Source organism: Corvus kubaryi, unplaced genomic scaffold (assembly GCF_017639235.1).
Source record: "Corvus kubaryi isolate FWS band 111438036 unplaced genomic scaffold, C.kubaryi_AGA036_p1.0 37394, whole genome shotgun sequence".
NCBI classification, from domain to species: Eukaryota; Metazoa; Chordata; class Aves; order Passeriformes; family Corvidae; genus Corvus; species Corvus kubaryi.
The window spans coordinates 9,770,312-9,787,236 of NW_024581133.1; the positions used below are offsets into that span (position 1 = coordinate 9,770,312).

General features: G+C 39.5%; 1 protein-coding gene across 4 annotated transcripts in view; it reads right to left on the bottom strand.

Moving 5' to 3' along the window:
- The window catches only part of CERS3 (ceramide synthase 3), a 43,553-nt gene extending 27,034 nt beyond the window's left edge, over positions 1–16,519 (bottom strand). Inside the window, exons 1-4 of one of the 4 annotated variants that reach the window (XM_042039000.1) lie at positions 8,627–15,648; positions 5,099–5,209; positions 2,071–2,253; positions 434–551 (exon numbers count right to left, since the gene is read on the bottom strand). In XM_042039000.1, coding sequence (XP_041894934.1) covers positions 434–551; positions 2,071–2,252 — 300 coding nt within the window. In that variant the 5' untranslated portion in view covers position 2,253; positions 5,099–5,209; positions 8,627–15,648. Of the gene's footprint in view, positions 1–433; positions 552–2,070; positions 2,254–5,098; positions 5,210–8,626; positions 15,651–16,408 lie in introns of those variants that run through there. The other 3 variants (XM_042039001.1, XM_042038999.1, XM_042039002.1) reach the window with 3 other exon arrangements.
- Between the last annotated feature and the right edge of the window lie 406 nt (positions 16,520–16,925).

Consider the following 16,925-nt stretch of genomic DNA (forward strand, 5'->3'; position numbering starts at 1 on the left):
ATAGAAGGATTGCTTTTCTTTCTCACATAAGCCAGGATTAAGTATGCAGCAACATAATGGATCAAAAGGCTTCCATGCCAGCATTTCGATATTATTGCCTGCAATAAATATGATCCTGCTTTCCAGCAACAGACATCAGCTGAAGTTTTCTCCAAGCAGAATAATTTAAAGATGGAACACTGATCTTCACTGGAAATATTATTAACAGCCTAACCTAGAACAGCATGCCAGAAAATTAAATATCTTAAATTTATTTTCTGTTCCGGATGCCAACTACCCTTGTCAGCAGAACAGCAACAAAAACCCAAATAAATTAAGTCATCTGTCAATCAGCTGGAGCTCATCCCATGATGTCATTGCTGAGAGCTGATTGAAACAGTAAGAGTGGGATTTTCCAAAACCAAAACGAGTTTAAAAGAATGAGAATCCTTACTTGGGATGGATGTCTTGAGCACTCCCGGAAATAACTCTCTAACACAGGATTAGGCTGTGGCTTCACACGTCTTACATTCTTTATACCCAAGGCTTTTGCTAGAGGTATAGCAACATATCTGAAAAGATACACCATGAAAAGCTTTAGAAATACAACACAGTTACAAGACCTTGGCTGTTCTCATGCCAGGATATGAAGAAAATAAATCAGATGCAATCTAATCTGCCGTAGAATGTGCCAGGGCTCTGAGAAAAAGGGATCTCCCTCTAACTAATCCCAAGAGGGAACCACAGCTTATCTGCAGTTATGCAACGAAGAAGACCCACGACTGCAGTTTGTGGCCATGAAATGCTACAAAACTAAAGGAAACATCCTGGCTTTTGTGTCCATCAGAGGTGTGTTGGAGTTGAGTGAAGGGAGACCGGATGGTCTCTCCATGTGAGCTCAGGGATTGCTACTGGGCTACTTGCTCCCAGTGGCAGAGCCACTTGGCACCTTCTTCACTGGGCCACCACCACCCACTCTGGATCCAGCCTGTGGCACACAGCCATTCCCTAAGACTGATGGATTCTATTTCCCTTCCCTTTTCCAACCCAAATCACTGCAGAGCATGCCAAAGGTTTCGCCCTTCTGCTTGGGCAGGGTGTTCTGAAAAGCCCCCTCCCTCCTGCTGCTATCAGCCATTGATTCCTCATTACTCATAGCAGTGGTCAGCTTTCCTCAGGTTCCCTGCAGCCAGATGTGTGGGCTAATTACCCACAGCAGCCCTTTCCAACAGCACTGCAGTGAGACACGCTTGGGCAAGCATTTGCTCAAGAGACACTGGGAATGGTTATGAACATATGATCCAAATTACTTTTGATTTCCAGCATGAATGATCTTATCTGCTTCTGTTTTAAGTCTGTCCAACTTACGACATTCCAAATTTCCTCACTCTGCCCTGAAATAATTATAAAAACCTAATAATCACATTTTTTAGAGGAAAAAGGAAAGAAAGTAAAGCAAAAAAGATACAAATAAGTAAGTCAAAACACTGCAAATCTTAACATAATTGTAGCTTTCTTCTGTGGAGCCAACCTCTGCCTGTTCCCTAAGATTCCAGCTGCAGAAGCAATCCATTTTTTGGTGCCAAAGTGAGGGGAAAAAAAAGGAATCTGCTTTACTAGATCTGCATAAAATGTTCACACAAAACTTTGAGATCCCTTCAGTCTGCTTAGTTTGGCTACAAAGAGACACCTGGGATCTATCAGCCTCACACGAATGTTCTGGTGCAGGACCAAATGAGAGGTTTGGTTGGGAGGACAAATCTCTCTATCCTTCCACTGAAGGAGAAAAAGGAAACCCAAATGGTTTAGAATTAATTGTATCTCTGGTGAAGGGACATAATTAGAAGTATCCAAATGCTGTTCTAGAAAAGCTGGATAGAAATATTTTCCTTCTGGATTGGACCACAGCCACACGTACCTAATAATGAAAATATTTTCCAATTTTTCACCTGCCATGTTATCTGTACTAGATCTTCCTAATAAACCACCAACTAACTCTCATCTATAAAACATAACATTGATCAACAGATATCTCATTTTCAGCATTAATGAGGATTAACATTAGCATCATACTGCATTTCTGTTTCTTACCTTTCACTGAAGAATCGGATGATCAGCAATACAAAAGCATATGGGATTGTGGCATATAACTGATGTGGTTTGGGAAAGACAAGTCCATCATGGTCTACAAAATCTGCCCACGTGCAATTGATGGGCATCCAGATATTCTCCCACCAGAACCAGCTGTTGAGTGTCTTTAGGATGTACGCCATGCTAAGTAAATAAAGAGAGAATTAAGTTTATTCCTCATGTATTAAAGAGAAAATGCATGAAAAAAAACCCATATTGAGCCTTGTTGTGCAAAGCCAGTAAAGTCAGTGTTCTCAGGGGAAAAAAAAATATATATCATACAGGAAGCTAAAACCCTTTTGGGTTTAGAACAAGCAGGTGGGATTATAACCCAGCAGAAAATAAAATAATAGAGCCAAATTTTGATCTGATATAAACCAATACAGGGCCTTTGAAATCTGCACAGGGAGGTACCTGCTGTCTCCTTTCAGTCACTCACACTACACTGCTTCATACCTGCTCAAGCCTCTGGCAATACTCATGTATTATCTATCATATTAATACTAATGAGAACTCATCTTCCTGAGGCTACCTTTATAAATTAAATATAAGTGGGAGGAAGAGTGGAAAAGAAATGAGAAAGTCCAGGGAGTGCCTCAATTCCGTAGTAATGTGGATATTTCACTAATGAATTACTGCTGTTTAATATGCTAATGGAAATATACCCTGAATTTGCAAACACCTGTGCATAAGAACAAGTGGGAAAAAAAGATACAGTGTATAGCAAACTTTTTCTGGGAATTGTAGGAAATACTATGGTTTAACTGTGACCAAAACCTAGATCAGGAAAAAAATGTCTAAAACCAGTTCTGGAAGGGAAAAAAAAAAAAAAAAAAAAAAATCACTTTGAGTGAAGTATTTCATTCTTGTAAAATCCTCCTTTTTAACCTTAGCAGTCTACATTATATATTTAGAAATTGTCGTTCTCACTCATTTATCTGTAAGGACTTTACACTACAAACATGTTATATATATCCTATAAAAATATCCTAACACTGAAGAAAAATAAAAGTTACTGTAACATTTTCATAAGGCTGAAACACATTTTTCCATGATTTCTAGGAATAGTAAATTTGAATTATTTTTTCCATGTTAAAATTTTCTATAAACCAGGAAAAACATAAGGAAATAACTGATTTCATTGAAACATAGCTTTGCTGAGGAAACAGTTGAGCTGGGAGGATGATTTCAACCAAATCTGTATCTCATCAGATCTCCCAGTGATACCTCTGTACAGGATCACAAGATAAGATCAAATCATGCTGAGGTCAGGCAGCAGTTCAGGCCTTTCCATGTTCTTCCAATCTGAGCAGGGAACACATGATTTTAGTTGTGCCTGCAGTTGGGTCAGGACACCATGTCCAGAGCATCCCACCAGCATTCCAGACCTGGACCTGGCTTTAATTAACAGTGGAGTCCACGTTAATTAACTGCCAACCATTGCTGGTCCACACTGGGCTGTTTCCACTACACTTGTGAAACAGTGACCTGTACCCATCAAACAGAGCTGGTTAACAGCACTGCAGATCCATTTACTGGCCGAGCACAGTAGTCAGAATTGAACTATTAATAACCTGGCCATTTAATCTTTTTAAATGCAGGAAGGGGACAGTAAAAACCTCTTGAATGAATCGTGTGTGTATAAGCAAATGCAAAAATAAAGGAGGGAGAAATCGCAATTGTTCCCGCACTGAGACTTTATATGCCAAGTTTCAGCCTAGAGCAATGTTTTACTGCTGAATTAAAAACTCCTGGAAGTGGGGATTTATACCAGGGCTGCTAACAGACCCTAAACAGCAGCTTGCAGGCGCCATCCTAATGATGCAGGGCTTTGAAACATGACATTTTGGGTCAGACAGAAAGGCTTGCAGACAATAGAAGACCAGGGGAGAGCCTCGTTACACAGTTCTGCTTCCTAATATATCTGTATTTTTTAACTAGACTGTGCACTGCAAACTATCACAAACTGTAATAAAAATAGGTCAGTCTGTTATAGCACAGTGGAAGGAGCACTCACAGTTGCCTTGTGGTGAGAGGGGTTGGGACTGAGCATGCACCCAAAACATTTAAACTTTAGAAAAGACCAGTAGTGCATATTTTCTTATTGGATTCCTGGGATCTCACTAATTGATGGTTTTCTTCCACACACAGATGCCTCACCATATGATTACCCCTTAAACTAGTTAATATAGCACTATTAAACTAAGCTCTTAAGTACATGCTTAATCTTAAAATATAAGGGAATTCTGGGATTTGTGGTCTGCTCCGAAGTTCACATATTTCAGGGAAAATCTTTCCTCACAAACACTAAACAGCTTCATCAAAAGGTGGGTTCTTTGAAACTCTGCCTTCTGTAATCCCTGTATTTGTACCAGGACTGGCCTGGCACGTGGGGATTAAACCATCCTTGATGAACATTGCCCAAGTGATTCTGAGAAAACCAATGATGAGATTCCAAATCTGTCTGCAGCCTATTCTTAAGTTTCATTATTAAATTGGATGTTTTCACTGCAGCAAATCAGGCCATTCCCTGGGAAATCTTCAAGATTTCCATCTTCATAATAGCAGCAGTGAAATAGTAGGGTTGCTTTCCTGCCTCCCTTCAGCTCTCATCACGAGGTTCCTCGAGCACCTGGAAGGTGAGGAAGTCCTTACAAACACTGACCTGAGCAGGAGCAAGGGGGCAGCCATGGCCACCAGTCCCAGCGCTAGGATCAGGCTGGAGATACTGGATTTCAGAAGTAGATGGTTTTTTACCTGCACAAACTCTCACAAGTTGTTCCTCTCCCCTGGAAACACTGCTTTCAAAGAATGGGCAGTGGATGCAAAGGTCAAGCTTGGCCTGATTTGGGACCAGCTCTAACTTAAAACTTTAAATCCTATCCAGCCTAAACCTTCTGTTGCTGAGTGCTGAGCTCAGAGCTTCTCCTCACAGCCTGTGGCAGCACCAAACAAGCAGGAGTGAGAAATCCAACAGTGAGTGACTCACCCTGCCCAGCCTAGGGTGGAAAACCTCTGCCTCTTCCCAGATCCCTATCCATACACCAGGGCTGCCAGAAACATTTTCATTCAAAAATTCCAGTTGTTGCTCTGGAAGGGGCTAAAAGTCAGTCAATAAAGATAGTTTAGAAAACTGAAGCTCCTCGGCATATCAGGGATTAAATACTCCCAGTAAAGAAACCAGATTGCCTCCCTGCTACAGAAGGATCACCTCTGTAATTTAATCTAGTTTTAATGGGCTACTGCAAAACAGGAAAATCAGGAATGATTACTTCAGGAGCTGCATCCTTTATAATTAAAGGAAAGCCCACACAGTTGGGAAGTACCAATGTGAAGTTTCTTTCAAAGCTCTGTTTTTTGGATCCTGGATATATTCAATGAAAAAAGTATTTTTAATGCTATTAAGCAAAGAAAAAAAAGGGCAAATTTGAGTTTGACAAAAGCTATGTGGCTGCATTTTGCAAAAAAAATTCAGGAGCTGCTTTGAAGTGGAATTTCTGGCTGCTGCAGTCTGAGGAATTAATAAAAAGAAACTGAGCCAAAGCTTTGATTGTATTCTCTGTACAAAAGCTCTTGCTTGCAAAAACTGCATTTCCAAAGCCAGGACTAAGAGAAGGCGATATCCAGGTTTGCAGGGTGTATTAGGAGGATTTCCTGTCCTTATTTACTGAATAAATTACAAAACCCAATGGATCAACAACACAAACATGCGAGTGAAAGTAACCTTAATTCTCCTAAGCATCCCCTTAGTCTACTTAGTGCGGCTCCAGAGGCGTAACAGGGAATGACTGAAATCAGCAAAAAGCAAGAAGAACATAATTCTCCTATTCCCCTCATAATTTGGCAGAACTGGTAAAGCTGGTGCAGTGACTGTTGGAAAAAATCAAGTCTCAGATATCAAAACAGATAGCACAGCTGTTCCAGGCTGTTCATCCTCAACATGAAACAAAAGTGGTTTCAAAGAGTAATTAAAGATCAGATCCACCATATCTCAGGCTTTGGTTCTGCTTAAGTGTCAGCAATATTTCCAAGAGTTAACACACAAGTTTCAGCTGCAGGTCTGTGTTCTAGTACAATCAGACCTTGATTTTTTTTTTTTTTTTTTGACATTGTGTGAAGAATCCCAACTGCATCTACCACCATGAAACAGGTGAAGAGAGATGGGTCGTGCACACTGAACTGTGGTTTGTGGAGGAGAAGACTGGAGGAAGGATGCTGGATTGATGCTGCCACCTCTTTGCATCTTGTCTTTCCTCATCTTGTTTGTGCAAGTGGGAAAACATGATTCCAGTTGAATTCTGCACAACCTGAGGCACAGGGTGACTGACACCTCTCCCAGCCCACACACAGCAGCAGTGGCAGCACAGAATAAAGGAGCTGCTGGACTCAGTTTCCTCAATGAAACCCTGAAATACTGAATTAAAACAGCTGAATTAAGATTGCTGTGAGACCTTTAACTTCACATTTACTCTCTGGCTTGTACAAATCTCAACTGTAAACACTTTAAGTGCCTCGTTACAGGGCAATTACAGCATTTTGCTTCTTTTACTGTTTTTTCACATTACCTTGTAACTTGGGTACTATACTGAGCAGGCAAAAATAGCACTTTGAATAAATCTCAATTAAGGTGGCAAGTGAGTTTTGATTTTTCCCTGTTCCTTGGAAGAAAAAAAACCCACAAAAAGTGAACCCGACTTCTTTGAAATAATTCATTTTCTGGATGAAAGTCACCATGCTCTCTCTCTACTTAAAGGTAAATCATTTTTGAGCAGCTAAAATGGTTTTAGGTGATGGCAGGCTGCTGAGGAAAGTGAAATACAGTTCTCTCACTGTACACTTACAGTGCAAACTATGTCCACTTTTAAGCTTTAAAAATCCATAACATGAACATAGTGGAATAAGGACCTACGAAATAACTCAAAAAACTGCAATAATTCTAAGATAAAAAGTAATTGTTGGAAAAAACCCAAACCCTATCCAAACTAGAGGTTCTTAACAGATGCTTAATTCATGAAAAGTTGTACAAACCTAAAGGAAAAATACTTCTTGCTTTGAGAACTTAGTAACACTTGTCAGAATGTAAAGAAAAATCTTTATCAGATTTTTCTTCAAGTTTTTACTGTTGGGGAAAGATGCAAAAAGGATAATTTTTTTACCAAAACTTTGTTTGAAATACAAACTTGAAGTTTAACTTAAAATGCTAAGCTACATAATGGAGATTTTACCAGAGCTGTGTCACTTATTTAAGGTGAAAGTAAAGGGCAGAGAAGAATCAAGCAGCAGAGGTCAGGACAAGCACATCAGTGGGAGCACAGAGGTACCACAGAACACGTGGAGGCAGCAGAACAGTGAGAACCAGAGGGGAGACCTGAGGGTGGAGAGGCTCTTGGCTTTTCAGTGGATGACTCAAGATTTTAAATTCGCCCTTGGAAGGTACAAAAGGGACCAGGAAGGTCCATTTGTGCTCTGGAGAACTCTGTTTGCAGCTTCCTGGAACAGCATCTTCAGCCACACTGTGTACCAGGGGCTCACACTTGGGCATCTATTGATGTTCTCCACACCACCCTGAGCCAGCAGCTGAACCAAGCCTGCTGTGCATCCCTGTTCCCAGCTCTCTCCTGGTTATCCCCTGCTTTGCAGTTCAACCTGCCCAGACATTCCCCACCCAAAAAGCCAACTGGAGGAGGAGCCAGAACGGAACTGGTCTTTCATAATTTCAGCCGCTTTGACATCCTTTTCATGTCCTAACAAATGCAAGGGAAATTTTCAGCTAAATGTGAGCCAGCATAGCCTCTTCATCAGCAGTGGCACCCAGCTGAAGGGCTGAGCTAAGGAGGTAGTGAGAAATAGATACTGCAAAAATATGATTGGGGTTCCTCCATCTAAATGTTGTAGCATTACTATGAATTAACCCTTCTTGGCAGCTTGTTTAGGTGTGTTATTTATAGCATAAGCTTCTTCAGAGCTTCAAAAGATAAGTCTTATAAAAAAAGCAAAACAAAGGAAACCTCTGTTAAACTGAGTTTCTAAAAATATTTTTTTCCTCTTAGCATTTTACAGAAAAAAAAAATCAGAACTAGCCTTTTCAAGCAACTTAAATTCAAGGGTTTTTCTCTTACATAATCATGTCGATATCATTAGTTAACATTTATTCCTGTTAAGAAAATTTCCTCCCTTCCAGTTCAGAAAGAAGTGCTCTTAGAAGCACTTAATAGGATAATGGTACAACAAGTAGAAAAGCAAAGCTACTACTGTAACCTCTATTGCCTTTTTCTTCCCCACAAAAAGCAGTTCTCATAGGTTGGACTACTTAGTGGCAACATCTAAAATGTCATTAATGCCATTCCATTCTTTACCTGAAGACTATCATAAGAGTTACTCTACTCTTCCCTTATGAAACAATGTTAGAGACCAGCACATGCTGACAATTCAGAACATGGTCTGATGTAAGGAGCAGGGAAAAAACCCAACAAAACATACCAGGGCAGGAAAAAGGGACAGAAAAAGGAACTCTTACCTTTCTGATGTTGCAGGCAAAGAGACCATAAGCACATTAGCAGGGAAGAGGCATCACACTCACTACTCTGACCGAGGTAAACACGCCCTATCTCCAGAACCCTTTCAAATTCTTCTGAGACCCACCCAACAAAGCTGCACTTCAAGATTTCTGACTGAAGGCAATCCTGATGTCATCCACATCACTCCATGAAACTCGGGAGCAGTAATGCCGGTGCCTTCCCTGCTCGTTTCAACACAGCAGATGAAGAAATGTTTGAAGTCACGTGGTTTTTGTTGCACGATGAGAATTTGTCTCACCGTATATCGTTCTGCACACACACACAAGAGGATGCGGAGCCTGCTGAGGTTGCAGAAAAGGGAACACCAGACACATCACTTCACTCTGACAGGTTTTAGATTGTGGGGTTTTAAATAAAGTTAGAGAAAGGTTTCTACTCTTATTGACCACTCTCAGCAATACTTCCAGCCTCAATAAACTGAATGCTTTACAACAAGTGTTCCAGTTCCTCAGAAGATGTAAAATGGAATTTCTGAAATTCCTAAAGCAGAAGAAAGCACACACTGAGTGTGTGCTTGGTTAGAGATACCATATAAACATGTCAGTTTTACTTAACTTGATTGTTTCATTTCTTTTCTAATTCCATGACTAAGGAATCAAGCTGAAAGTCATTCCTCAGCAGCTCTCCCCAGTTTCAAGTAACAGCTTTCAGAAGTGTTGGCATTACTTTGCATTCTGGTGGACACAGTAATGTTGTTGGAAAGTGAGAAGAGAACCTCACAGAGGAGCCAGGAGTGGAGAACCTTTTATTAGCCTTTTCTTCCTGCTTGTAGTCAGCAAACAGCAACCCAGGAAATGGGAACAGACTAGTCAGAGTTGAGCCAAAGCTCCATCTCACCCAGCACTGTCAGAAGGAAGCCAGGAGCAGATGGCTATGGAAGAGCACAAGAATGGAAGAAACACAAAATAGTAACTGATAAGGCCCCGGCCGTCAGTAGTTTGGGGCTCCAAGACTTCCTGAACTACAGAAGGTGTCGGTAGGAATAACACTGGAGAGGTTCCCTCCTGCAGGCCTTCCTTTCCACAACTCCTTTTGAGCATATTGAAACTTTCATCTTAATCTATAAGCCTGCCGTGAAAGATGTGACTCAGGCAACATTTGGAACCTCTTCATTTATCTCCCCTCAAGAGAAAAGCGTGGGTTTCTTCACATAGCTCTTTTTTTAAATTTTAGGTATTATATCTTGCAGCTATTGCAAGTCTTTGGTCCTTCCATAAAGCTGGGAGCAGTATTCAGTAACCTGATGCACCAGAGAAACATTAAACATGAAAGGTTATTTCAGAAAGAATTATGGCTTGGCTGCTGCTTTAAATGATCTCCAAACTTTCCCACATCTGAACAAACCACTGCTGTGAACCAAGCAGAAGATTTAGGAACACTCTGCCAATTAAGAAAGCCCAGAGCAAGTTGATTCATACATCACTTGGCCGATACTGGGCCAGGAATGGAAGGGGTAATTGGCAGCAACACCTTTCTTATACCTAAAACCACAGTTTCTTCACTGTTACAGTAAATTGCAAAAACCAAATTTGTTTGATCGGAGCAAACATCGGACTGCTACAAAAAAAACCTGGGAACACATGTTTTTACATCCTTTTTGAGCAGCATTTATTAGGCTGGCACCGCCTACGTAGGATACTATTGCAAGATTAAAGATTTCCGTGGTAAATAACAAGGTAATCATACTCCCTTGATCAAAGTGCCCAATGACCTTACAATTATCTCTGCACCTCCATAGTGCTTACCCTTCAGGTGTCTTAAATTTGAATGCTGCAAAAAAAAATAAAATCAAACCAAAAAATACTTGAGTCTGTACATCTCAATGAGAAAACAAAAATTAAAAAAATCTAAGTGTTACTATTCCTTACTTGCAGCATAATATCTACTCATTCATTGGACAATTAAATATAGCTAAATATAATAATATAACTAAATATAATTGGATAAAGGAGACATGTATTTCACTCAATTATTTTACATATCACTGGAAATTATGTATAAGTTCTCAGTAAAAAAGGTATTCCATCAAAGTAAGAAAAATTCACTTCTTTCAGAAAATGTCACAAAATGTACCTCTTTCTTTTCCAGTCAGCTGAATTCATATAATAAATTACAGTGAATCCACACAGTGGGTGTGAGCTTTCAAGAGAGCTTCCAAGCAGTTACATAAGACAGTTTACAGTATTAGTAAACTTTGTCAGTAGAGAAAGCCCTTCTGGCAAATCTTTGAGACTGTATTAAACCTTAAAGCTCTAGAATCAGAGCTGTTGTGTGTGGTGGCACCTGCAGAGGGAGAAGAAAAAAACCCATCAAAACCATCCCAAAAAACCCTAAGGGTTTCTTCTGGTTTTTGGGGAGCCAAAAATAAATGTTCTAAATATTCTGCCTGTTAGTACCTAACCAGTTTTGCTAACTGATTATCGCAACAGCAGACCATTAATCAAGCTTCAGTCATATGTATACAGGGAGGAAAAGTAGGAATTCATTTGATCTAATAATGATTTGGACTCTGAATTCTCTCTTCACCACCAGTGAAACTCATCTCCTTGCCATCAGGAATTCCTTCAGGATTAAAGTAAAAAACCTTGACATTCCTATACTTTCTGCTCCTCAAGAATCAACAAAAGCCTGAAAATGAATCATTCCAAGTCACGCATCATAATAACTCAAAACTTTCCAATCTGTAGTTTAAAAACTAAGATCCTCCTCTTCGCAGGAATCCACACCTTCTCCTAATATGCCAGCCTTCCCTTAGATAAAAGGGATGAAAAAAATCTATTTACAATCTCTCAAAAAGCTTTTTCCTCAAGACATTTCTTCCTAGTGTGACCTGATTCATCATCCATATCCTTACAGGGAGAGGTTCACTAAGGAGAGGCTCATTACTAATTAATTAGTAATGCCATCTGTCACAAATAAAGACTAGATACCTGATTTTGAATGCAGCACTATTAAGGCAATAAATATTTATCATCCATGAATGCCACTGCAGGACTAAATGAGAAAAATTCGAACACACAAGGTGAAATCTTCAAATCACTTAAATCTTTTGAAATTATAGTTCCAGGACTTCATTCCCATAAGTTTTAGCCAGAAAGAAAATTCATTACTTTGAGAATCTGGGCTTTAATAATAAGAAGGAAGATGACTTGGATGAAGTGGGTGAAGAGAAGATGTCAGAAGCAATACTGGAAGGATAAAGTCAGTGAAGGGAAAGAACACACTCTACTGTTGATCCACTCTGCCACAGGCTTCAGATATGCCTTAGGAAAAAAGGCTCCAAGAAGAGGTATTACCTGGGGACTGCCTTCAAACCAATTTCTCTCACACACTCAACCACTGAGGGCCAGGAACACCACAATTATGGTCTCTCTTTCAAGTTACAAACCCTTGGCTGTATTCCATTTAAATACTGAACACACCACGTATCAATAAGCCTCCCAGACAGGAGTTAAAAATCCTCTCATAGCCAGGGGCACAGAGATGTACATGTGATTTGCTGAAGAGTTCATCTGCTCATAGTTTGGTTGTGACACATTCTTTATGCAAAATCCTAATCTGTTTTATTTTTAAATTATCTTTGGTGAGAAGGGTTTTTTTGCTTTCCCCTCAATTTAGCACCAACTTGTCCATACTTGTCAAAACCCCTTTTCTGTTAACCAGAAACACCAGAAAAGTCAAATATAACTGCTGATCTATATAAGGAACTTCCGCTAAGTTTGTTCCAATACATTTGAAAAGGCAAAATTCACATTTTCCTCTCCACTTACAGCACTGCCAATTGACCCAAAAACCATTCCTGTGTGCTACCGCTATCTGAATATGCAGGAGACTAATTCACACAATTTTCTGGCTGCAAGACTAAGAGATTTAACAATTAATCCAACCAAATCAGAGTTCCTTAATCCATTTCCAACAACATAGAAATAACATAGCATTAAAAAAAAAGATGCCTTGTTGATCCTTGGAGCTGGAAGCACTAGTTTAACGACAGTATGAAAATAAACCTCAGCAATTTGTAACACTTGCTCGTAAGACAATGCTGCAAACATTGTTTGATTACATTACGGGGAGACTCTTGGAGCATCAATCTTTATCCACCCACAGAAAACATAAAATATGAGCATTTCCTTGGTGAAACTGAAAGACAGTTCCTTTGATGCGTCACACCCAGCAATTCCCACTTCTGCATCAGCTCCTAATTGACAATTACAGAAAATAGTGGCATCATGCTGGTCAGTAATTTTAGCTGAGGTGAAGAAATATTCCTTTAGAGGGACTAATGCTCTGTTGAATGTGACCAAGTACTGGATTCTCCCTTGAGGAGATAAAGAATGTTTTAAAAAATTTGGTTGAGTTTGGTATTTGCTGTTTAATGGACCTTTGCCTAACTTTCACCATAGCTGTAATGGTGTCAGAAGACACAAATTTCTTGAAGGATATAAATATTATCAAGGAAGCCAAATACTGGAGCTAAATGTCCAGAAAGTAGTAATTTCTGTTTCAGTTAAATCCCCACATGAAAGAACCATGAAAGGTCTGTAGTGACAAAGTTACTCTAGAGCTGACAAACCCTGGAAGGTGACACTTGAAGATAAAGCTTTTTCCTTTCCAGCAAGGAAAGAATAAGGACATAGGATTTTGTCATTTGACAAGTCTTTTTTACTTAGTCAATATATATTGCTTTGCAAAATAGACTTCAAATTATTATTCATGTTTTAACATGTGGCTATTACTTCCTCCAAATGCTATGGGCATTTGGAATTTCTTTGAAGTTCCACAGAAAACATTCATTTTTAACGCTCAAGAACTAGGATGAGATGGGGTAGATACTTGGACAACTCCAATTAGCAGCTACAATTCCAGACAATTTCAGAATACGGACATGCAAACCTTCCCTACAAACTCTAAGGAAGCCAACATTCAGTAGTGCACACTTTTGAGGTTGTGTGTGATATTTTTTCCAACAATTCACATTTTTTTCAAATCTCCCCCCTGAAAGGACACTGCTGACTGGCAAAACTCATGTTTTAAAGTACTGGGGAAGTAGGAACCAGAAATATCTAAGGATATAGTGGTTTCTTCATTCAAGATTTTTAACATAAAATACATGTTATTCCTGCCATTCATGATGTAAGCTAGCACCAAGCCAGATGGTCCATTAAAGAGCATCTCCTGTCAGTTATCAGCAATAAACTCATTTACACAACATTTAAGAAGATAATGACTTAGAAAAGCTTAAATCCCTGTGATGTTTCTCAACCAAGTCCAAGTCCATGCCTGCCATTGAGGCAGTGACAGTAAAAGACTGCCTGCCATCCATTCTGACACACACTATCGGCTTCTAACAAGATTTCAGGGTGAACCAGGTGGCCTAAAAGAGTTGAACAAAATACAGCAAAAATTTACAAACTCATTAGGACAACTCTAAGGGAAAATACACAGAAGTAACACTGCAATGACCACAATATTTTCACTCCTACTGACACTGTGATAAACCCCTGATACTGACTTCAGACACCATCCCAGACTGACTCTGGAAGAAGTACAAACAAAGCTTATCCTACAATGATAAACCAGGGAACAACCAAGGCTCCCTATTCCCAGCTTTACAAGGGTATTGTAAATACAGAGGTTCCCAAGGTTGGTTTTTATTCTTGTATTACAGGATTAGAACTTGTACTACGAGTCTTAAAAGCAGAATGGAAAGTGGCCATAAAAATACTGGAGAAAATCCAGTTTGAAGAACCACAATTGTGGAACCACCTGGATTCAGCTGTAGCTGCAATCAAGCTCTACAAACATTCAGTTTAAAAACATTCGTTTTAAAAAGCACATCCTGTACGTAACTTCTAGTGCTAACTGCTTACCTCATTAAAACTTAACTTATTTTATAAGTTTAACTTTATTTATAACTTCAACTGATGTTGAAGGCAAACTCCACAAAACAACTGCATAAATGGGGACTGTGAACATTTCAGGAGATAGAAAACTGTGTCCACACAGGTCACCCGATTAGTTCCATGTCTTGCTTTGAAATAATCCAAGAAAAGTTGACAGCTATCAATATCCAAAGGTAAGGCACATTGATCTCCTGGTAATCACTGACCTAATTCCCAAGTTCTAACTTAACATTGATAACAGGTTCTGCAGCTGAATTAATTTGCTCTAGCACATGAAATAACAGCTGTGCCTAAAAACTTCATATCATTAAAAAAGACCAACCAAAACCTAACAAACCCCAACCAGACCACTTTCTGTACTCACCAATGGATTAAAATACAAGTTCTTTTTCAAGGTGCTTTTTTTGTGGTTGCCTTTCTCAATACAGCCAAGAACTACAATCCACTTTCATGGCTCACCCTCACTTTGTGTGCAATAAAAAAGACTTTGACTCATCAATTTAAATCCATCTCAGGTCATAAATGGTAAAATATCAACACATTAAGGTATCTAGTTGCCAGATACCAACTATATTTACCCACAACTAAAACATCCTGAGAAATAAAACAATGGTTTTCTGTGAAAGGAAACGTGGGAATGATCTTAATAACTTCTAATAACCAGGTGGGCACACAGTCAGCCACAAGCCTGTAAGAATTAAATACAATTGGACTGCAATTGGATTTGCTGTATTTAAAAAATCAGGTCATGGCTCCTACATTTCTTGCTACATTCTACACACCGTTCCGAGATGTCTGAACTCTTAATTTAAAAGAGTTTATACAGTTGTAGCAACCACTGACAAATAACCTGGACTTACCCAAAATTATCACACCATTCTACCTTCCCCCCTCAGTCATCATATCCATGTCAGAGATACTGCTACAATTTAGATACTTCCAACTGGCAAAGTGTAACCAAGAAATGCTGACCAATACTATGTTCAGTGAAAACAATGGAATTGCTCAATTAAAATAACTTAGTCAGCAAAAGCTAGATTAGAAAAGGAGTGAGGATAGTGGAAAGGATTTCACTGAAATGTAAGTACCTACCTACTTTGAAAATTGTGAACTTGAGAAACTCTTGCTCAAGCACCTCGCCTGTGGCACTTCCTGTGTTTGAACTGAGAAGTTCCCAAGTTGTCTGGAGCTGCATCTCTGAACATGCCCACAGGGATTTTAGTGCGGACAGAAATGAGCAAATCAGCAGCTACGGTATAACTGAGCTCAAACATAAAGAGAAGCCAGGCATGTTTCTGCCCTGGACAACTCCAAGGTTAGTTCTGAACTACAGTAACTGCAGGCATGAATGGAAAGGTTTCCCTTCCTTGACATTCCCAACCACCCCTCTGCACAACAGCTGTCTTGGTCTCAGGAAGAAACCAAGGTACAACAAACACCCAGAATATTCAAATCTCCTTCATGCCAGTGAAGAGGATCACTCCTTCCTACGTAAAACACAACTGTCATTCTGAAGGAGTAAGACTGAGGTTCAAACCTTCCTGAGAATTCATACCATTCCAGTGTCACTGGAGAGCACTGGAACTGCCAGCTAAAGGATCCCATAAGTTACACCCAGTTTTCTTCCCCTCCCAATTGCATTGATTCACCAGTTCAGAGCTAAAGACTAATGCAGAAGATGGCCACAGAGATTTGAGGGTCAGAAACCTGCTCCAGAGACTGCTCATCTTAGCTCAGTATCTATTTTAATTTAACACTAAATAGCTATTCAAAAGGAAGAGAGCACTTACTTGTTCTCAGTCAGAAGAGAGCACTTACCTTCAAGAGAAGATCCTAAAAGGAAAAACTAATTCCCACAGTTCTGAAGAGGTCTGAGGTTTTCCCAGTGTTCCTGTTGTCAGTACTGTCCCAGTGCCTAACCCTTGGCAGATCATTACAAGCTGCAGGTTAAACGTACCAGCATCAGGTGCTTTCCTGCTAAGTGCACACGCTGCCTTGGATCCTGCTCTGAACTCACTCCCCTAGGCAAACTCTCAGACGCTTACTTTTCAGGTTATTCAAATTACATCTAATAAAAGATATAAGTATAATAATTTAACATCTTCAATATCCATCTCACTATGCTGGAGTCACTTACTTTCTAATTCTCTTTCTGATTTTCATTTATTAAGTATACATCCTATATTTATATGAAATGCATGATAGATGCAAAAAAATCTGTTGGAATTTCACTTCTGCATTACCTAAGCTTAATTTAAAATATAATTCTTGACTAAAGTTTTCCATAGATAACATATGCTTTAATTTCACATCTACCTTTTCTTTTAATTAAAGG